The sequence below is a fragment of the Anguilla rostrata genome, chromosome 9 (assembly GCF_018555375.3).
Source record: "Anguilla rostrata isolate EN2019 chromosome 9, ASM1855537v3, whole genome shotgun sequence".
NCBI classification, from domain to species: Eukaryota; Metazoa; Chordata; class Actinopteri; order Anguilliformes; family Anguillidae; genus Anguilla; species Anguilla rostrata.
In genome coordinates this window covers 23206499-23230967 of record NC_057941.1, presented here as the reverse complement: position 1 = coordinate 23230967, position 24469 = coordinate 23206499, and the positions used below count along the sequence as shown (strand labels likewise).

Sequence of the window (24469 nt, the reverse complement as noted above, 5' to 3'; positions counted from 1 at the left end):
TTACTTTAAATGGTAGGCTGTTCCCTGGCCATGCTTGGTAATGGCTGACATTGAACCTGTCTGCACTCATCTACAGTTCTCTTTTTTTTATTTTGATACCAATGTGAGGATGCAAGATCTGATCCTGCACCATATTTACCTCTTTTAATTGAATATGAATTGGTAAACTCAAAGAGGATGCTAATATGTCTAATTATTCCTTTAATTAAAAAGGTACAGCTTTGTTGACAGTTAATAGATTTAGACATGTTTGAAGTGTTGTGAGATATATATATATATATATATATATATATATATATATATATATATATATATATAATGTCAGGGAAATTACCGTTTCCCATCTCCACATACCCAGAGGTGAGATCCTTCCCCAATAACACAGAGTCACAGCACTTTCAGAGATCAATAAGACTTTTATTCAACTTGCAAGGAGAAGAAAGAATGAGAGAACACTCACAAAACTCTCTGAAGTTTCAGATGCATAGGCTGTTCCTTATATCCAAAATCTCAGTAACTTTCCACTAGGCACAGGAGGCGTGTTTCTCCTTCTCACCTAAACAGCTGCCCCCTGCCCTAATTAATCCTTACCCTCCTTAGCAGTGGACACCCGGTCTGACAACCTTGGTCTTCTCAGCTTTATTTTGTCTCCCGATAAGATTGACCGTACAATAAAATCCTCCAGGCTGCGGTGTCATCCACCAGTCCTCCCAACATGTGGAGAATGGGACAATCTGTTTTTCACACTTCGCCTTGATCATTTATCTGTTTGTTTACTGACCAATTCTCAGACAAGGTGTCTTCTCACTTTCCAGAACTCGGAACATGCAGAGGGCTAAACACTTGATTTGAAACTATTTGCTATAAAGAGTACATTTCAAATCACTTACATTAGGATATATGGTATAACAATAGTCAAGAGAATAATAAAGGATATATTTAATCACGTGGTTGTTTCTATGTTAACACACATATACTGTCAATCAGAAAATTACTCTTACAATATATACACAGTAAGACAATTGAAACTATGTAATATATTCTTAACTTGCTCAACATTTTGGGCACTGTGATACAGCAGTTAAATTGTGTTTCCTCTTATGACTTCAATAGCAGGCCTTTTTTAACTCAGGAAATAGCGCGTACAAAGTGTGGTCTTTTAGTGGTCCATTGATGTTGGATTCATGAAGCTGGCACTCTCTGTCATGACTGAATAGATTCAGGTTCTGGTTCAAGGAAAATAGGAGAAACCAAAATGGTTCACATCATTTCAAAGCATTGCTTCCAGGGCTACTTTTTATATTCATTCAGTCCATTTCCGTGGGGTCAAGAGAAGCTTATTTCTGCTCATGGAAATCTGATTCATTTTCTGGGCTGTCTTCCTGCTCCCAAAAGCAGCCATCCTTTCAGTATCCTTTACCCTGTTGAGAAATGCTGGTGAGAGGCTGGGGCAAAGTGGATTGGTTCTATTTCAATGATCTTAGTGCATAATTAAGGTGCATTTAGGGTGCTAGTTTAACAGTGGATAATTTGAGCGCAAAATAAAGCTTAAGGTTCAAATGGATACAACGTGCATTTTTCCCTTCTTTTTTTAGTGCTTTCTGTGATTTTTTGCCAGTTTTAGATGGTAAATGTCAACCGTAATGTAGCCTAGAGTGTTATTTGTATAGATATATAAGCAATTCAACAGTATTGCAGAATATGGGAGAAACAAAGTGTGTTGCTGGCTTGTCCAAGGGAACTCTGACTTGGTCACCATCTCTGGATCTTCGTTGCACTGTTTGTAGAAAAACCGGGCTCCATCATGATTTTTCTTGCTGGTTCTTCCATCCTTCTTGGAGCTGGAGGTTGTGCTAGCTTGCCGTCACAGGAAGGTACCTGGGCCATGTGCACTTACTTGTTGCTATGTTGCAGAACGATAGCAACATGTAAATAAACGGATCCCTTGATGTATCAGTTTCTTTAGCATACCTCCCATCCCAATATAAGCTTGATGTAAAATATCCAAAAGTGGTACATGTAAACTTTAAATAAATTAATCAGCTGCCTGACAAAAAAAGCGTTGGTTATGTATTTCTTCTTCTTTCGGCTGTTCCCATTAGGGGTCGCCACAGTGGATCATGTTATGTATTTAATTTATGCATTTAAATGTCAGAGTTTTAAATAAGGTTTAATTAAGTTTATTAACCCTGATACTTTCATTCTTGTGCCATATTACTCACTAGGAGATACAGTATCTCACATACATACAGAAAAATAAAACAACAAAGCCAGCTCTTGCAGGTGAGAATGGATGAGGCCTGCATGTGTCTGCATCTTTAATACCCAGCCATAGCTGACTCTGGTAGAATCAATTAACATTTGTACTGAAATATTTATTTATTTGGAGGTGCAAATCCCCCCCCCCCCAATGTCAGACTCACCCCTGGTTGGCATGACTTAATTTCACAGCAACGGGGAGTGCACAGGGACAGAAGGCAAACATGTAAATGTTTGGTACAGCCTTTCGGTATGTGGTAGCATTCCCCTTCGCTGAGGAACAGGTGTGCGGTCCTTGGCCGATAGACCTGTACTCTGTGGGTATGCGATACTATTATGATGTTTTTTTATTATTGTGTATTTTGTACTGTAGTGTATAGTATTGTATACACAATATTACACAATATTATTTCACATTGTAATCTTGATATTTTTATGCAGGTTTGTACGCATGTTTGTACGATTATGGGGCAACATAGCTCAGGAGGTAAGAGCGGTTGTCTGGCAGTCAGAGGGTTGCCAGTTCGATCCCCGCCCTGGGAGTGTCAAAGTGTCCCTGAGCAAGACACCTAACCACTAATTGCTCCCAACGCGCTGATTGGCACCTTGCATGGCAGCCTTTCGCCATTGGCGTGTGAGTGTGTGTGAATGGGTGAATGAGAGGCATCAATTGTAAAGTGCTTATGTATAAATATATAGATAAAACCGCTATATAAATGCAGTCCATTTACCATTTACCTCTGTGTGTGTAACAGACAGGAGGATATACACGTGTTGCACACCTGCCTATGTAGGCACATTACTATCTTAATATTGCGTCCTTAAAATAACGAAACAACGCAAAGACCGAAACCAAACTCTAGATGATGAATGCTTCAGCATCTAAATGAACGCCGCAATGTGCTGAACATACCTCTTTTAGACACTGCCAAGTTGATTCCTTAATTACACAATGTGGGCGCTGGATGGGAAAATGGCAATTGCGTCAGTCTGAAACTAGCAAAGACCCACTTGCGTTTGTGTTTACACTGCTTAGCGCTGAGTGTAGAGCCCAGAGTGCTGATATGGAGCCCGTCTCTATTCATAGGCTGTCTCTTATCCGGTCTTAGTGCATGGACCACCTATTAGCCACAGTCAAAGAAAAACCCAGAATCCCACAGTGAAACACAAGGGGTCTCTGACAAATAATATTACCAGCGTTATGAGAGTTGTAGGTGTAAAAAGCCAGGAAAAACCACTTTCAATTACAGTACACATGACAGGAGTTTTTTCACATTAACCAAAATGTAATGTTGTTTCGAAGAGAATGGGGCCTTTGGACATGTTCTGTCTTGTTCGTTGAATGTAATCGGTATCAGATCATTTTGTTGACAGAGTAAGAGACTTGTGCTTTTTGCCTGGTTGTTCTGGCAACTTCTATTACCTGCTGACCGCTGTGTAGCCGGTCTACAATTCAGTTTTATCTCCTTCAATGGGAGGTTTTCATGACTGTAGTGATGGCTGCAGACCCGCAGCAAACCATAAACCTCAGTTAAAGCAACTGAGCTTGAGGTTATTTTTCTCCACCCATGAATGCAGTAGATGCAGTTTGGGGGTGGGGGTGGGGGGGGGATTTTGATTGAATTTATGCTTGAATCCTAGGAATGGCATAAGCCTTTCCTTCAATCTGCCTCTACATCTGTGGCTGCCTGGAAGGGTAAACAGTGCTGTCTCAAAGATCTATCGTTTTGAGCATTTTCTATGAAACAGGCTTCTTTTAAGAAAGACTCCTGAATAATGTGACCAGTGGCTGGGGCCCCTCAGAAGTGTTTCAGAGGGTCTACATGTGCCTACCGGAGATTTCCAACTGTATAGAAATATAACTGGAGAGCCAAACAATTCTGCACAGACTGTTTGCTGGAAAGATAGCTGCTTACTCTGTGTAGCATCTTCCTTGTGGTCACTCACAATCCAGTCAATCAGTCAATCAATCAAATTGCCAAGAGAGATAGAATTTTGAATCCAGCACCTGCACAGGTCAGTGGCCTGTGAGATTTTTTTGTGGTTCTAACAGGTCAGGTCACTGTTAAGAATAATATTGTAAATGATACCTCATTAAAGGGGAGGATCGGTAAACGAGAAAATGAGTCATTAATTTCTTACTAGTAAACAAAGTTGAACTTATGTGAGCATTTCCACTTTGTCCTCTTGCCAGGTCCAAGAATTAAAACAATCATAAAATAAAGTTGTATCGTTCAGTGCAATGTGGGTGGCAGTGTAGTCCAGAGGCTGGGGATCTGGACTTGTAGGTTACAGGTTCAAATCAAAGATGGAACACTGCTCTTGTACTCGTGAGTGGAGTGTTTAACCTAAATTTCTCTGGTAAATATCCAGCTGTACTAATGGATTGCATGTAAAAAGTACATTTTTGTTGTGTAGGTGGCTGTGTGGGTTGCCATGAAGGCCACTGTGTCTGTGAAATGCCTGAATGAAGATATAAATGAATTTTTTTTAACGGAAATATCGCTGCTCTATTAGAGCTCGAGGGCCGGAGGGCCACAGTAAGGTAGGTGTGAAAGCGGAGGTAGGAGCCCAGCAGGGGGGGAATGTTATATAAAAGAAGAGTGGTTGAAAGTAGGGGTCTGACAGCTTTACAGTATTTCTTTGCATTTTAGCTCCAAGATTACATGCAGGAACCCAAACAGGAGTTAGACAATGGATTTAAAAAAAACTGTTCATGCTACAGAAAGTAAAGTTTATATGCATTTATTTAATGTATTTCTGTAAGAAGGGTTAAACAGCTGGGACCTATAAATATTGGGATAATCAAATTATTTGACATGCGTATAATTCAGTATTTCAGTTTAGGGCCCTTTCTAGCAAACAGCCACTTAACTTAAGATATTATTGGGAATGAGCAGGCCATCAATTACTGAGCCTGTGATTAGTGCTTTTTGCTGGATTGCATGGAATGAAAACTTTGCGTAGATATGAAGGTAGTAGCGTGATCAATGTTTTGTAGGTAAGGACCAAAGTTTTAAATCTGCTTGGTATTTAATGGGATGCAATTGAAGAAAGGCAAGGGTAGGTGATATGGGATTTTTTTCATGTTATTTAAAGTCCTTGCAGCAGGATTATTAGACTAATTAGAGTTTTGGACATTTTGACTACCTGACTATAAAGCATTTCATGGAAGTTTTAAAAAACTTTTATTCTGTATCTTCACTGGAGTTTTCCAATATTTCCAAGACAAAAATGTCTTTCTGACAGAAACTAGCATTACAAAACATTGTCATCTCATTTCACACAGTATCTTGTTGTTTCACACTACTCCATCCCATCATGGGGTTGCATGTGGTTTCACAGACACATGAAGCTGTGCTGCATCTGCACAGCAGGGATGACTGGCACCTTTGTCTCAAAATGACCTTTCAAAAGTGTCAGTATAAAAGACCCAAGAAGCTGTGTCCTTTCCATTAAACCTTTTTTGAATTAATACTGGCCATTGCAGAACTCAAGCTATGTTTGTAAAGAAGAAACATAAAGTTAGTATTTATTTGTCAAAATTTAGGGACAGATGTAGATTGAATTCAGACCCAGGTTACAGATGAGAATGATCAGAGGAAATGTATGTTTTTCATGGAGTGAAATGTGTCTGATTGGTGATACAGAAGTGCCAAGCCAGTCTTAGCCAGGGACAGCACACAAAGAACTGTGTTTAAAATGAAAGAAGCCTGCATCATTTACAACTTTCAAAGCTTGGAAAGCATGATTGGGAGTGGGATTCAAAATATCATGGCAACTGAAGTAAGTGAGTAAACAACTTTTTCCTCTTGGATTTTGAACAAATCTACCATTAAACTTTAATCATTGTATTGGATTGAATGCATATTTTAGATCTAGCTTCAGGCTTTATTGCTGTGGGGAAGGGAGGAAGTGTTTTTATTTTCTTTGTATTTGACTCTTACTCTGCCAGAAAGTTGGTTTGGTATGACTGTTGGGTAAGCCTTCTGTGAGTGACTTTTTGTGGGTTAGCAATGTCCATGGTATTTTTAAGAATTACATTAGAATTTTTCAAAAATAGGTCACTGTAAGCAGAGCCTGCTACATGTCAGCGCTCAGCAGATAAACTTTTTTTTATGTTATACAGTTAAAGCGTTAATGGAACGTCAGGGGATGTGCTCACCATGAGGTGTGATAATATATTTCACTGGTATTTTAAGCATAATCAAGCAGTGATCACATAGAGAGATGATTGTAAAGCTGCTGTTATCAAGATTGCATGAAATGTCAAGGTCTTGTGCGTGATTATGACTATATAACCTTCAGTAACATTTTGGAGACGTTGAATATTTTGAATGCCAACATTCAAATTCTTATTTGAATGTTGGCATGAAAAAGCCCAAAAAAGCTGCTGTATTTGGAAAAAAATAATAATTTTATGAAAAAATCTCTGAATTCTACTAACTCGTCCTTCATTGGTTTCAACATGACATTGTCAATGTACTTGAGTCCTTATTCAAACTGGATAAAAGTATAAAAAATGGTACACAGCGTGAACAAGGTCAAATTAATGTTTGGTCATTTGTGTACCACTGTAGAGAGGATTTAGAAGTAATTAAAGTACTTATGACAGTTTCTTTTTATGATAAATTTGACCCTGTATTGTGATATGGTATATGCATGGCACATCCAGTATGCATGAAACACGTGAACACATGCATGAAAATGTATTCTTTTTCAGTGCACATGTACATCTTTTTCTCTGTTAGCTGGAAGATATGTGGCAAGTTCCCTCAAAAATAAAAAAAAGATATTCAAGCTTGCGGGTTCATGCAGACCTATTTTTAATCCTTTCTACTGGCAGATCAGAAACCGAAGTTAACATTATGAGGAACTAGAATGTCAAAGCTAATGACACCGAAAAACATAGAGAAAGCCTAAGTCAAGTCTAAGCTCGGTACTGCAGGCATCTGAGAAACAAGTGTGGTCAGACAGGATCAAGCAGAGGCAATCAAGCAGACTCATATGAGCAATAGAACTGTGATGCACCGAGACAGTATCTGATGTTATTGCTGTATGCAGCAGGCCTTGAATTTCATCTTGGTAATGCCAACATTTCAAAGGTCACCAAGGCCAAGTCAGAAGGCAGTAAGAGTAAAATCAAATTTGACATGAGGGCATCAAGGTCAGACAGCACATTGTAAAAGCACTTATCCCATTCATTCAATCAAAGGCACAAATGAAAGGAGCGTACGACTGTAACACTGTTGATATGACCGGCTCGTTCAAGCCATAACACATAATGGAAGTCCAGACTGCAATGTTTATTCAAATAATGAATAAAAATGTGCGGCATGCGGTGTGTAGTCCGTAGTCTGTGTGTAGTGCAGGTATTGTGTGCAGTGAGAAAGGCGTGGAGTGAGTGTGGGTTGTGTGGCAACAGAACGAAAAGGGAAAACCAAACCAATAGGGTGCCTGGGCACCGTTTTTGCAGGGAGTGAAGAGAGAAAAACAGAAAAAAAAACTCCAGGCCTTTATAAACTTTCCACACAGGTGTGATCAATCTTCAGTTATTGTGGGGCAGGGCAGCTGAGATCTTCAATTCGGGTAGGTCAGATCAGCTGGGAGAGAGTAGGAGACACACACGCAGACAAAGAGAGAGAAATGAAAAGATTGCCGTTTCTTTAAACCATGACACAAATATATGACGTCTCCTGGCACACTTAGATTTGATTTAAACCAAAACTATTATATCGTATATTATCACAGTTTTGGTATTTATGCCATTGAACAAAAATATGGCAGGTAATAATTACATTATATATATATTATATGTATATGTATATATGTTTACTTACACTGTACACTATGTATATGCATAGTTTTTATTTTGTATTTTTTTGTATATTTTAGTATTTTTGTATGACGATTGTGCTGAGATTCAAATCAATTCAATTTTATTTGTACAGCACTTTTTACAGAGAACTGTCACAAAGACACTTCACAGAGTAGCAGTTGTGATTGATTCATTGATTGAAGGTCAGCACTTCCATGTCATGCGGTTTTCATTTCTGCAGGTGTGAACGTTTGGTGCCCAAGTCCTAAAATTGCTTACTGAAGTTCTATGGTTTGTGTCGGTGTATCTTCAAGAAAGAGGGGCCTTATGAGTTTTTTTTTCTTCCCCCCCCCCCCCGCTCAGATACTGTATGTGTTCATATTTTCTTGTTTGTTTGTTGTTTCCCAATGCCTGTATACAGTGAATGATCCATATTTTTTTTCTTTTTCCTTAGTACCTCCAAAAATCATGAATTTATCAAAGGACTTAGCAGTGAACGAAGGTTCCAATGTAACCTTGATGTGCATTGCAAACGGGAAGCCAGAACCCTCAGTCACATGGAAACTTCTCTCTTCAACCGGTAAGAAAGTGATACTTTTTGTTCCTTATTTTCTTTCTTTAACTTTTCTCCTTTTGCCCATTCCTACTTTTTCTAGGGCAGCAACATTTTCATCGGAAGCTCTCTAAAAATAGTCACACAGAGGGGAAAATTCAACCGAGCTGAATTATTCGTACCTCTCAGTGATATGTGGCAATGGTGCCAAGATGCTTGCATTATAAACATATACTGCTTTCTGTTTTTGAGCTGACATTTGAAATCCAGTGCTTAACCTCATCTCATTCTGCTCAATCTTTTTTTGAAAACAAAAAAATTATATAAAATAAAGATTCTGCTAAATTTGTTTTATTGTTTAAATAAATTTAATTGTACATAAATATCCTTTTAAACATAACTTTTGATTGTGTGTTGTGATGTTCTTGATGGACAAGTTTAAAGGACAGTGGTTCTGTACCTTTTTCTAGTCTTTGCAAAAGGCTGGCCATCTCACTATAAACCTCAGCTACTTGAGTCCCAATTTCTTCTAATGTGCACTCCGCTTGATCAGGAGAAGGACTGAAAGGATTGCTTTTGAAGTGGTTTTCTTTTTTTTTTTCTTTCTTTTTTTTCTCTTTTTTAACTTTTTTAAATTGCATAATTTAGGGTGACACTATCACATAGAGCCGGAGAATTGACTTACGTTTGTGTTGTTATAAAGATTTCTAGTCTTGAAATTTAAATTTGATGAGGATGTGAGTGGCCTATTTTGAGAAGACACATGGAGAGAGCTCTGATGGTCTACCATTAGCAGGGGGTAAAGCAGAGTGTCTGGGAAGCCTCGATAATGAGCTACTGTCAGACCCAGTCTTCTACATGTAGTTTAGCTCCACAGAAATGTGACTCTTAGAAGCTCCTCTGCTCATGTACACATTCATATTCACACAAACAGCTGTACAAGCGTGCTCAGTTAGCATGTTGACCAACTAAGCGCTGCGTGATTATGCGCATGGTTACACTTGGATGATCAGCAGCGAGTTTATCATGATTTTGCGTTGTATGGCATTCATTTAGACACTGTTATCCGCTGTGGCTCACAATGCAAGAGAACAGAAGTGCATCAACCTGGCTACCAACATTCCCAGACCAGCAAATAGGCAATATATATATGCAGCATTTCTGAAATGATAAATGTAAGTGAAATGTAAATCATGAATATATATTGATAGCACCCCTAACAAGCTATAAAAAATGATATGGCACAGTAACCCAACTTAAGTACACAAGATAGGAGTACTAGAGGGTGGGAACTGGATGAAAGGCAGTATGCAATAAATGAGATCTTCAGTGTGTGTCAGATGATGGTCAGTGATCGTGCTTTCCTAACCACCGTGGTAGTCTCATTCCACCAATGGTAAGCAAGCACAGACAGGCATCATTAACAGAATTCATGACAGCCTTTGAGATATTGATTTGGATGAAATGGCAAACTATATATATTAAATGTGCTTACTGTGGTGCAATAACAAATGAGATATCAGCTTGTCGTGATATAAATCAACATTTTTTGTAGTCATTTAATAAACAATTTCATATATCATCGTGTAGTTATATATGTATGTAGAAATATTAATACATTTTCCACATAAACATACTGTCTTATAAATTGTTAAAGAATCCATGTCACTGTACATCATTCTACAAAGCATTCCAATTTAAATGAAATGTGAAACATCTCAATTTGTTTTTTGTTTTTTTTTACAATGCTGGGTACAGTAACTGTTCAAATGATTTCATCTATGCATTGCTCACCTTCAGTGGAATTCATGCCTGATCAGAGAATTGAGGATTTGAGTTTATTTCAGCAAATGCGTAAATATCCTTTATTCACAGATGTGCATCTCCGATGTGTTAATATTGATGTTTCGCATAGCTTATTGGTGCATTGTTGAAAAGCAGAAAGGGCTGATACTGTAGTGTCCTTTAAGAAAAGAATATCCCAAGGAAATTGTATTTAAAGCGAGATCTGTTTAAATCAAACAATTTAAGCAGACCTTGTAATGGCTGGCTGTTCGCTGTCTGTTTGCTTTATCACCTTCCCCGGGGTTCATTTTCAAATATTTATTGAATTTCTGTCTCTAAGAAAAGTTTCAGTGAATTACAAGTACTAATTAAATATACATGTTAATGGTAATGTTATCAGTAACCCTTAGGAGCAATGTCGTTATAATTCAGATGTTTAAAATGTGTTCCATGCATCATGAATGAAGTATCATTTACAGATGTATCAGTCTCAATCAAGAAGCTATAAAACCCCGACATAGCCAAACAAGAGAATTTGCTGCGTAAACTTTCATGTTTACAAAATTATTTTGTTTGCATTTTTGTATGATATACTGCAAAATGACAAATCACAAAAGTGTGTCAAATCAATGCTATAACTGTTTACAGGTATGGCAAGTATGTGTACACTTACGAACAATACCCTCAAAGGATTCACATCTGAAATACAAGTAATGAGCTATATTATATGCTCAAAAAAAATCTCAATGTCAACAAATTGTATTGTGGCCTTACATGGCTTCTTGTTTCCTGAAATCAGAAGCGTGAATATCCATCACAGGAATATTTTTGAGAAATACATTTATAATGAGTATCTTTTCGTTATTAAAACAGAATATTTTACACATGCTTGAGATTCAAATATAAATCAGTATGTCTATTATTTATTTGAACATGTTCTGTTCATCTGTATCAAGGGTATGAATATAGTGATGGCAGATTCATCACTAATTTGTGAGGTGTGTGTCAGAAATGATCATCTGGACTTATGGCAAAAGACTAATCATTGATGTAACTTATAGCACACCCAAAGTTTAAGGGCAAATTTTATTTCAATTCAATACCTTGAGTAGGAAAATGGTAAAAGTACTATAGCATGTCAGACAAGGGCAGCTTTCTTAAGTACACAGACATACTGTCATACATTGAAATCACTTTTAGATACTGTATATTAACTCCACACTTGCATACTTGCATTCACTCTCAATGCCAGTGGCATATATATGAATCATAATCAGAACAATTAGAATGCGTGCATTTTAGTATTGCCTTTGGAAAACAAATGAAAAAGCACCCATAATTCATTGAATCCCATCAAATATTATGCCGTTGCTCTGAATTCCCCAGACGGCTTGATTTAATGTTCTTTTTTTCTGTATAATATATTCAAGATCGTTGGTTTTTGTCAAGCGTAATCTTGTGAGCGATTGCGAAGAACAGGGATGTCTACAGATAGTCTCTGTGGGCTGTGGGCGCTGATAGCTGAGACAGCCATCTGTAGGATTGGTTAGCTGTTTAATGGAGCACAGAAATAAGAATGGTTTTACAGCCAGACAAATTATAACTTGATGGCAAGTGTTTCTTTTTTTGTCTCCTGCTGGCATTTAATGTGATTGGAAGGCAGATCCTACTGTAAGTGCATCACACTGTTATTGTGATTGAGGCAAGGACAATGGCCATTGCTTGGGCCACACCCAGCTGTACCTTTATGAACAATGATATAGTTCTGTAATACTGCACTGCAATATAATGCCAGCTGTGCTGATTGTTCTTTGTGTTTTGCAATATGTACAGCAACACCTGGATTCAATCAACGTTTTTCCTTGACAGTTTAGAATAAGACTCAGATGCCAAATAAAAGGCAAAGACAGGCCCACATTTTATGTAGTTGAAAGAGGGGGAGAGACACCCCCCTCTTCTCCTTGCACATGCATACATAATTATTGATTGAATTATTGAAGACTAAAGATTTTTTTGTGGAAAACTTTATTCAATTTTACGTTACTAGAAGCATGTGTCAAAATTGTACTGTTTTTCAGTGTTTTCCTGGGGATTCAGGTTTGAACTATGTGGGGCCATATGCCCCAGGACATGTTGGCAATAACTGTTAAACCTTTCTGTTGTAATGCTTTCAACAGTAAATGGTAAGGTTTAGCATTGGCTAATGCATTTCTACAGGCTATCATCTGTGTAGTTATGTTATCAGTTATCTCTCACTGTTACAAAAATCCTATTATTTTGTGAAGTGATTTATAATTGTGCACACACTCACTTTAAACTGAGCTGAGCAACAACCGCAACACACCACAACTTGCATTATAGTGAAGAAGGGTGTTTTTGAGATGAACTGTCAGTGGACTGATATATCTGTAATTAGCACCTTTCCATCCTAGATGATTAATCTAAGATCGCTCATTATGCCATACTGTAAAGTGCAATATGGGCACAATCACCTACTCTAAGGCTGTAAATGAATCTGGAAAAAGGCAATGAGGTATTTGATATCCTTCGTACAAAGGGTTTGAGCACTTCGGTATGGTGCTTTTTATTTTTTGGCAGTGACGGCAATCTGCAATTTAGAACATTCATTTCTCTGCAAAACCAGTAACAGGATGAGGGGAGATCCACACAAACATGCAGGCATGTTCTTGTTTGCAAATAGAAGCTATCTGTCACCTATGTGCCCCAATTAGTTGCTTGCAAGAACATAAGCTTATGTCTGTACCAAAGTACTTTCTGCACATAACTATTTCATTTTCATTGCAGTTCAGTCACAAAGTTATCAATTGACCAGATTCATTCATGGTGACCATTAAAATAGCAAGGAAAATGAAAGCATGTTTGTAGAACTTCTGATACTCCTAGTTCTACCTAGTGATGCTACAACAGTAATTCAGACTATCCTAAATCATTGTTGATAGCTGAGAAAAAGTCCCCTTTCAATTATGTTCTCCTGAAGGCCTATAAGGATCCTCTTAAACAACCTTTCAGTTACATCTGAAAATGTCACAAATTTTGGCTCTTTGATAACCTGTGTTAAGGGCTGCCTTTGGGTTTTGGAAAGCAGCTATTTTTGCAGTTGCCGCACTATGGTCTAGATTCGATCACCAAGTCGCCTTAAAATTGTCTAACAAATATATGTAAGTGGTACTTTGTTTGGCAACCACCATTTATTTTCTTTGGTTTTGGTGCTTGCTGAAGGAAAATGAAGTTAATAATTGCATTAAAGCTTAAAAGGGTAGTTTGGAATTTGTTTTATTTTATATCTACCCCTATTTTTGTCAAACCCAATATGTTGTTGATTGATAGAGAACATGTTCATGTCAGTCCAGCCTTCACATCATACCGGACATCGAGCTCCTGCTAATGAGCCCCTATTTATGATGAAAGTCAACAGGGGAAAACTTGCAGCTCCAAAACGACTTAAACATACTCCACTGTGTACCTTCATTATTACATCACTGTGAACTCAAATTACCACTAAATATTTTATTGTATGGCCAAGTATCACTCTGCTGCACACAACAACTTCTCCGGAGAATTATACAATAACAGATTTAGTGGTAATTCAACTTCAACATTATGAAATAACAGTTTGAAATTGCAATTATAGGCTACTGTGGAATTCTGGTCTCAGAAGGTGGAGTACGTTTAAATGGTTTTGGAGCTGCATGAAGGTTGCTCCTGTTTACTACCCTTATAACGTGCGGCTCATTAACAGGAGCTTGATGTCCAGTATGGTGTGAAGGCTGGGCTGATGTGATTAATGTTCTCTATTGACTGACAGTGTCATGGGTGAGTCGAAAGTAAAGCTAGATAGCAAAACAGTTTTAACCAAATTCTGATGTTGACATCAATTCTCTCAGATGAGGAAATGAACGAATATAAGAAATATAACTGATGGTATTTAGAAACGGTAGGCAAATATTTAAAGATGGCTTCAGAACTTTTAGTAGTAATGGAAAGATATCCCACAAAAGAAATAAATTACAATATGCCTGCAGCCCACACATATTAATATGCACATCTAAATATTCAAGTGGCAACACATTGAATAATCAATTTGTAAGGGGAACAGGCATTAGAAATAAAGACAGATGTGCTAATTGGGTCTTATACTGCACAAGTAGGTGGTAATAACAGCGCTTGATTTTAAATGCAGGTTGGATATGGAGATTGAAATGGAGCAGTTTCAGTCAGGGTTACTGGAGTGCGCTTGAGCTCACAATCTCTCAGTCAATTAGAGCCAAGGGTAATTTGCATTAAGCATGGATCTAAAATAATATGGATATAATCACACTGGACTTTAGCACTAAACAATGTCAAATCAACTTTGGGAAATCTTTTTATCTATTGACTTGCAAGTCTACTGAAAGTCTTTATTAAAATTCTTCAGAGAGCTATTCTATGACATTTAATAATAATAATAATAATAATAATAATAATGACAGCAATAATAATAATAATAATAGTTGTAATAATAATAATAATAATAATAATAATAATAATAATAATATTAGATCACTTTTGAGAATCAGGGCTTCAGCCCATATTAGTAAACCCCTGTAGTATTCCTAAGGTTTTATTTATTTAAATATTTATTTTCTCTGTACCTTTGTTCAGTTTCCCATGAGAAGGTCGATTGTAGAGACTTTAAAGTCGGGACACTCATCTCAAAGGTGTGAAATACAGGAAACATGAAATCAGCCACATGGGAGCATTATAACTAAAGTTCAAAAGTATACCCCTTTTTACAGATCATAACTCCCACGCCTTTTATCCAGTTCACACTACAGTCCTGTGAGTCGCTGGAAGAACCTGTACGTGCCAAAGACAATGAAAGTCTTGCATATTGGATTTATGTTCATTTGCATTGTATGTTGCATTATATATATTTTTTGTTTGATGACTGATTTGCACCAAACAACATAAACAGTAGTGTACATAGCCACTTACTAACCATAAATAAGTTATATCAGGCAGTAACTTTTTGGGAGTTTTGAGCCAAAGAATTTGAAATTTGGTGTGGCTTATCACATAAATGGCCATGACTCATTGACTGTCCATCCAATTTTCACAATGCTTGACATAGATGTTTGTGAGGGGCCATGCTGAACAAAGTATTTTAAAATTTGTCCACAGTGCGTGCCATAAACCTTAAAAATATGTTTCTCACGAAAGGCTAGATTGAATTTCATGAAATTCAGTACACATGGTCCATTTTTTAAGTTTTTTTTAAAGTTTTGTTGGAATTTATAAAAGTGGGCATGGCCTATCACATAGTAAGTTATGTTCCATAAACATTCATTGTTTTTTCTTGCTTAACAGTATCTCTGATTGGTAGTCCCTTCAACAAGCTCCGCACCAAATACTACCTTAATTGTCCACAAGGTGGCGGGATAATGAAAAGTTACACGGTAGCCTCTATAATGTAAAGCCATAACTCCAATACCCATTGTCCAAGTCACAACAAATTTGGTCAGTATATTCCTTAGGATGAAAAGCAAGGAGATGAAAAGGAACATGAGTCCACCATTGTAAACTTTAGCTAATTTGCATAATATGTAAAACAGTTTTTTCGCTAGGGATTTTTATTTATTTATTTTTGTTCAGTTTGCACAGAGCTTGGTACATAGCATTAGTGAACCTGACCGTAATTGGTAGCTATAAATCAGCCTAATACTAGACAGTAACTATGGAAGCTGTGAGCCAATGAATTTCAGATTGGGTGTGGCCTACCACATTGATAGTAATAACTCAGTCAGCACTCATCCAATTTTCACAAATCTTGCTTTGATTTTCCATATAGTTATTGTTCTCAATAAGACTCACCATGACTGGTTAATATTTCTCTAACCAATAATCCATTTCCCATAGACATCCATTATTTTTCATTATTAAACTGTAAATATTCTTCTCATTTCTGTAGAATGTGTATCACTGCAGAACCACATGCTATAATTCTTTAATATTTTGTAATTTCTTATATGCTTGATATTCTTTAGGCCTTATCGCTTATACCCCCCATTGGAGCTTGCGGCTATATTTTTTAATTATTTGTATGCATTAAAACACTGAAATGTTGTGATTATATTGATGGATTGAAATAATGATAGATGGAGAGGCAGACTACATTATTGTTGAAGCCTGGATGATTAGGAAGGTGTTTATTCCTGCATTAATTGCCACTTCTTCTCACTTGCAATGTTGTGAAGATGTAGTCTGACAGCTTTTACTTCATCAACTTGAAGTTAGAATAATGAAGTATAGGGCTGTAATGTACACATTAAAGTCATAAAATTTTACATTCTTTCTACCCTCTTTGTTTTGAAGCTGCAGGATTTTGGTAGCCTCCACAGGAGGAATTATTGTACATGTTTATTTTTTCGTATTGCTGTTTGTTTTTGTATAAAGGCTCATGTCACTCACACTTTGATTTTAAGTTTGAATTGGTAATAGAGACCCTTCAGGCAGAGGCATGGCTAACTTCTTGCCAAGGCCCATCCTAGGGTGCAACTCGCATCTCGTCTTTTAGTGATAACAAAAAAAAAAAAAAAAAAAGACACGCGGACTTGTCACCGTCGTTAAGAGCATAATTTCCCTGCTGATACGATACCCCTCCCCCTACTTAGCCTAGTGAAAACATTTTCATCTATTCGACATCTATTCAATCAAGCTTATCCAAATTCAGTGCGCGGATTCCACGAATGCTGTACTAGGGAATGAAGCCGAAAGACTAATTGAAAGGGATGAAAATGCCAACGAGCTTTGATTGATTCTCATGGCTTTAAACGTTCTTTTATCTGATCCAATCCTGAACTTTCAGGTCAGGAATTCTGGTAACAATTTTGGTAGCCTATGTAACTAGTCTATCAAATAGAAACATATACTTTCATATTTCGACTCAAATTTTCATTCATTTTCAGCAGCTGATTTACTTATGCCGATATGTTTTGAGGACATCAATTATTAGTTTACGTTACCTGTAATGTTAGTTGTTTAACACGATCTTTAAGTCTAATAGTAATGACAGATCAGTATTACTGCAAATAAACCTGGCGAAAATACATCCACATAAGTCGGCAAAATTAAATAGATAAACAACAGCAGTGTAACACAGCAGGCCAATGCATAGCAGAACACTTTCGCGCTTGTAATGTATTGTAAATGCTATTGAGCTATTTACGGAATGAATTGTGTGGCCCACCCACTTTTATTCAGGCCCAGCTGCAATTTCATTTCTGGCTACGCCACTGCCTTCGGGGTACTGGCTGTTGCTGTGTTTCCCTCCCACATGTCCACATTTCAGCCAGTCATTGTTTACTCTTGAGATGTGAGATACTGAACTCTGAGCGAAATCCAACCTAATCTATGTCAAAATATATTGGGAATATATCAAGACTATTTGCTTGACAGGCTTCAAGCAGGATTGTGCTGAAAATAATTGTAAAATGAATGTGTATCTTCTGGGAATTAATTGTGTATTTTTACAGTTCACTTTGCCAGTGTGATTAAGCTGAGTGGACAGGTTCCCTTTAGACTCAACTGAAGATAAAGAGCATTCTTGTAGGATGCAATTCAACCTTTGGTAATATATGTGATATCTTCATGAATCATGTTGGCAGTTTGATTTGTGTTTTCTATAAGGCCTGGGTGCTGTCTGATGATATTGTATATTTTCCTTCAACGTATGATAACAAATTCCTTTAATTGAACACTAATTTCTTCTTCTTCTTCTTCTTATTATTATTATTATTATTATTATTATTAGCCTCTAAGGCTCTCCTCTTTTGTCAAATTTTAACAACTGAAAATGGCAAAAACCTGAAAGAATATACTAATAGATCCCTGGGATTTGAGACATTACATTTTGGTTGCCCATGATAAAATTATTGTAGTCCTGGGCAACAGGCTTCTGATGCTACAGCTGGACATGCACACCTCCTTTTTTTAAATGTGAGAGATGCAAGGTTTAACTGAGGCTATAAAAGATAACACTATATTATGCAAAGCTGCTCATCCTGTTGACCAGTCCAGTTACTGACACATAAACAACAGTGAGCAATTTATCATGAGAACAAGCTCTCACATAAACGCCTGGGTTCCCATTTAACATATATCACATTTAGTTCTATAATACCTTGAGGGAATGTTCTCACTTTCTTTGTCTCAGCCGATTAAACTATGTAATTTAATAATGTAAATGCAGTTTTTCATCCATTGTGAAGTGATACCCTCATTTGCCAGGAATCACAATGGCCCGTCTTTCCACTTCGTTACCCCACGGACCATAGGTGCTTTCAAATGCCTGTCAGAAATGTTCTTACTCTAAACCACAAATGGTCCAAAAAACCCAAACAAAAACAAAACAAGCATAAAACTGTTATTTATTTATTTATTTATTTATTTATTTATTACATTTTGTTGCTCACAATACAAGCCATTACAGCATATTTCACTGTTTCTCTGATTATTAATTTCTGATGTTATTTATTTTTGGATTCCATTTATTTGTTAGCAATTTCATGTATTTGTTGTGAAAGGTCTGGAATAAATTAGATAAATTTCAGATATAGCTTAAAGCTAATTTTCATTGACTGTTCCTGGGCAATTAACACAGATAAATAATCAACACAGATGCGTTACAGCAGTGAGTGTGCCTGGACTCACAAAACATGGACTTGCAATTAAATGTGTGTGTGCTTTTCATAGTTTGACAATGTATTAAAGCTGTTTCTTTAAAAAGGTACCATCAAATGTAGTTTGGAAATGAAAATTTAATTCAAATCAATGTAAAAATACAATAACATCATTATGTCATATTCATTGCCGTATCTTTGTCATGCAGATGACTTTATCTAGGGCAATTTGCATTTCATCTAGTATGTCACTCAGTCAACCTACAATCTACAAAAATAGCTCTCAGGAACAACAAAAAATGAGTTTTTTTCCCATTTGCTAATACAACATTGTGCTTTTGTTGCATGGGGTTTTCATCCAGCTGAATTGGCATTAGCTGTGTACATAGAATTGTCAAACATATACAGTATATACAGTATACGGTTGGGTGAATACTTTTGTGCAAGAGGGGGGAATTTTTTTTTTACAATTGTTTTTACAAGACACTGGTGATACACTTTACATTAATGTTTTGTAGGCTAATTTAACTAGTTGAATATTTATAGAAAAAGATAAGAACATAAAACTGTAATTATGTCTCAAGCCAAATTAAGAGGACATTACCAATGGGGACAGCACATTGTATCATAACATAATGATTCTGCAATGTTGATGTAATTAAGGGAAACCCTAAAATCTGTGTGAGGAGGACTGTCTCTGCTTGTACCAGTGAAGCAGGCAGTGAATTTTATGAGTGATCTAAGTGTAATTGTTGCCTAGGTTATTAAAACTCCTCTTTGTATTGGCTGTACCAGGATGATCCTGAAAACAATACCATAGGACCCACTCCTTTCTCAATCTCCATCAGCTCCAGATTTAAGAACTAAATTCATGATGTATTTTGGCCAGAAACTCCTTAAAAACTGCTTTCATTAAGCTTTTTTGACATAAATCGTATTTCTCCTACTGTAGATGACACCACAGCGTCACCCTCTTCATCTGCTAGGAATCTCAGGATGGTATTTGACAGGAACTGTCACTCTCTTAGAACATCATGGCAGTTTGTTGAACATGCATATTTTTTCCTACACAACATCCAGAGAATCCACTGGACTGAAACCCAGCTCTGAGTTCAGGTGCTGGTCATTTCCCACCTACACAACCCCCTACTCTCTGGTCTCCCTGCTTCTGCATGCTGACCTCTGCAGGTTATCCAGAATTCTGCCGCACACCTGATCTACAGCCACATCAGATTCAGCCATGTCGCTCTCCTTATCCTCTCCCTCTACTGGCCACTAATATCAGCTTGCATCGAATGCAGAACATTCGAGCTAGCTCATTGTGCAGCTGTACGGGACTGTGCCACCCTGTCTTCTGAGATTATCAGACCCTACACCAACCAGAGCTCTCCATTGTGCTAACTCTAGGGACCTTCCAACCCTCCCAAAGATGTCTACACTTTCAAGTCATAACTACTGTCTGTTCTGGTCTGTTCTGACTGTGGTCAGCAGGAACACTACCCATCTTCTGACACAGACTGAAGACCTGTCTATTCCAAAACAGTGCTACCCATTGTTTCCTAAATGATTTCATGTAACTTATCCCAGTGTTCTTTTATTTGACAGTACCATCTGAAGAGAATGTGGTCATTCAGACTTTGGGCCGCATTGTTTTGGAATAGAGAATGTTTAATGTGTGTGAGCTAAGGGCCAAACTCTTGGTGCTGTGTAGGTATGTAACTTGGCAGATGACATACCTGCCATCCCAATATCTCACCAAATAGGACTGTTGAATGTGTGGCCTTAGATAATTAGATAATTGTGGATTACTACTAAAGGCTATGTTTACAGTCAGTGATACCTTCTATTTTAGGAAAGATTAAGTGAAAAATTAGTTTCCTGAACTTTCAAGATTTTGTTTAGCTTTCTAGTGATTTTTTGTCAGTTTTCTAGTGACAATAGCAATGGCAGTGCACTCATGTTGTTCATATTTTTTGTAATCCCCTACTGAGATCATCCACAGTGGGGAACTGTTCCTCTTCTAAACAAAACTAACATACTGAATATTTCAGTGAAATACAGAGCAGACGGGTCCTCTGTTATGCACAGGAAAAGCAAATGTAACATGTTTTGTTTGATAAGAATATCATTTAGGAAGAGCAAAGCAGCAGCAATTGAGGAAGCTTCTTTAATTGTACAGTAGTGCTTTCATTTCTGCTTGTATCTTAGATACAGGGCATCATAAAACATGAACCAAATCCAAGAAAAAGACGGAGGTGCACACAGTGTACTATAATTATCTGTTTCATGTTGAAGTCGTGAATAGTAACCATAATATTTATAAAATGTGTGTGTGCGTGCATGCATGCTTGTGTACATATGCATAAAATGCGTCTGTGATTTTTTTTTTTTTTTTGCTTGACAGTCTACTTTAGATAAAAGGTGAAAGATATCTATGGCTCTACAACCTGGTGTATATTATAAACACCTCTATAATTTCTACTCGTGGGGTTGATTGGCACAAACTACTTCATTGCTCATGAAAATTCTGATCCTTGGAAGAGCAGTGTTTCTGTGTTTCATTTTGTCTCACAGCTGTAAGGCAACATAAATAATGAAATAGCCTATATCACATGATGGTGCAGTACCTTGGCATTAAAGCCACTGCACTGTCTCTTGTAGTCACAATACATACTGCTCAGTATTCGGTTCATTCACACTCAAGATGTATAGATGGTTCTCAGCTTCTCTAGGATCCAGAATGCTTTTCAGTTTGTGTAATACAACGTTAAGAAAGTCCATATTATCAGCAGTATTTATCTTATGAATAATGTTGCTTCTGCCATCGGAAGATTCCAAATAGCTTTTATTACATTTAAAGCACAGGATACCCATCTGTCTGATGGAGAAACACTATTGCTGATGCGTCAATGCCATGGAAAACTTACGTTACTGAGTTTTTGGAGGTGATGGAATCGTGTTTCAAGTGTGTTTCAGTATCTTTTAAAATAATGTTTTTAAATGTTTTTATGGTCTGTATCTTGAATGTTGCTTATTTATTTTTAAATATTCAACCTGAATGTTGAACATGTTTTCATGATCCTAACAGTACAGTGTAGATCCCACAGTCAAGACCGCATTAAATGCTTGCCTGTTAATTTGTGTCACAATAATGTGTCTTTGAAACCCTGCCGTGGTCTTTGCTATACAAAGCACTGTTGGATGAGTTCATCTTTTTTTCTTTATTGATCAAGAAGAAATTGATGCTCTGTGAAATGGGAGAAAATAATGAATAATCATTTCTTGTTGTAAAAGGGGGTCTATCAATCCTAATGAAAAATATACAGCTGTTATGAAAGAATTATTCAAAAATAATATTTATGCTTTCTAACTGAGGGAAAGATACTTGGGAGGAGGGCTATAGAATATAAATTGTGGAGTTACACTTGATGAAGCATTCTGATGTGGTACTAAATCTAATACTAATGCTTTCCTTTTTTCTTCAAAGAAAAAAAAAACATTGAGTACACAAAGCCGGTATGGTCAAGGATCTAATCTGTTTTAATTAAATAATTTATTGAAACTGAAAAAATACCATGGAACTAGCATTTATATTTTTATTTTCTCTGATTTGAGATCAAAAGTTATCTCTGATGACTGCCTGTCAAGCACTCAGATTAGTATAAAGGTGCTAGCTAGCTCTAATCCCATTCCTAGCCACTAAATAGTGTAAATTGATAACAGTATTAACACAATATGACTGTTGGCAAGTTGACAGGGCTCAATTAGTATCAATAATAGTAGAAATTCTTAATTGTCATTCATTACTGGAACAAATCTAGTATGTGTCAGCAGTGCTTGGCATTTCAATTCCAATGACACATTCCTGGCTTGTCAATTGGAACTTTGAGGATGTTATGACATGTTACAGGCAGGACAGCATTAGAGTTTGTCTTACTGTCCAATCCAATAAGAGCCAATCTCTCTAAGACATCAACTCCTAAATTGTGTGCTGCATACTCCGAGGGCATTGTGACAAAGGAATTTACCTTGAAATGCTGTTTGTTCTCCTGTACAAACCTCACTCAGGAACAAGACATGGAACTTTGTTTACTGGGAAATGGATGAACCTGATGTCCAAACAAATTCAGTTGGTGACTCAAATGCACATACAAACCATTTTTGGTGAGGAGTAATAATGTCTTGTCATTTAGATTATGGTACCAGCATGTGTTTAACCTATGTAATTATGTTAGAGAAATTAAGAGTTTTGTCACCAAAAAGGTCAAATATTCACATGATCAAAAAACCTTAATCAATGCACTTTAGGAGTGATTACAGATGTTGATGGAAGTGTTTACAGTAGATTTCATGCACATTTCTCCCAGAATATGCTGTATTGGGAGAGCAAGAAGACATTACATTTTACTCTGCTGATTAAATTTACAAATGGCTTTTAATTTTGTGCGTTGTTCATGAAGACAGACCAGTACATTTCAAAAATGCTTCCTCAAGGGAGTGGGAAGATTGGATGCAGATTGGAAGAGTTTTGAAACTCATTTAGAAAGTTTTCACCTCATTTGTTTATACAAGTAGAGCTTCCCCCCTCATTCCCACCCTCACATATCTCCCAGGAGTTTAGGTAGAATGTGACTTTGCCTTGGACATTTGCCGTGTAATTTTTAAAAATCCTCGAAATGTGTCTTTTCCGAAGTTGATATGAGGGAAGAAGTTGGTTTTTCAACACCGACTCCCTCCCCCACCACCATCTTCTACGTGGCTATGAGGAAATGTCAGTCTTTTCAGGCACAGGGTTCCAAGTTTCTTATTTTCAGTGTAGGAGATACAGTGAATAAATCTGAAGCAGAGAATGTGGCTTCAAAGAGAGGAAGCTTTATTTCCATCAGGTGACAGGCTTTTATGACAGCTGACTGATTTCGGCTGTGTGGAAAACTTAATTGAATCTGTTCATTTGAGAGAGGACATTCACAAGAAATCTCCCAGTTTACAAAGGATGAACCTTGGAAATTCTTTTGTCCTGCGTTTTATTGTGATTTTACAGTTTTTGAGAAATGTATTAATCACAAAAGAACCCTTTATGCGGCTTAAGAAAAGAAAAAAACCCATAAGGATGAAACAAAAAGTATCAAATCAAAAAGCGAGCGTAAAATGATCTTTGACACCACGAAAGAGGCATTTTGGACCAGGTGATTCAATACGCAGAAAGTGTTTTGGAATGATAGAATTCAGAGCTTCAGGCAGACGCTTCCAGCAAGCCTTCCAGTCACTGAACTCATACCTATTTTTAAAAATATTTATCTCTTGTGATTGTTGTATCCATGATATTGTCAAAATCTGAAATGGGATGTTTTGAGCATTAGTAACAGATGTGGTTTT

At 37.0% G+C, this 24469-nt stretch overlaps 1 protein-coding gene across 14 annotated transcripts in view; it reads left to right on the top strand.

The window, feature by feature from the left end:
- ntm (neurotrimin) overlaps nt 1-24469 on the top strand; it is a 324623-nt gene that overhangs the window by 277684 nt on the left and 22470 nt on the right. For all 14 annotated transcript variants that reach the window (XR_010332427.1, XR_010332430.1, XR_010332429.1 and 11 more), the window contains one exon: nt 8532-8657. Coding sequence is in view for 10 of the 14 variants with exons in the window: in XM_064351097.1 (XP_064207167.1) it covers nt 8532-8657 (126 nt within the window). In the remaining 4 variants the exon portion in view is untranslated. The remainder of the gene's footprint in view (nt 1-8531; nt 8658-24469) is intronic.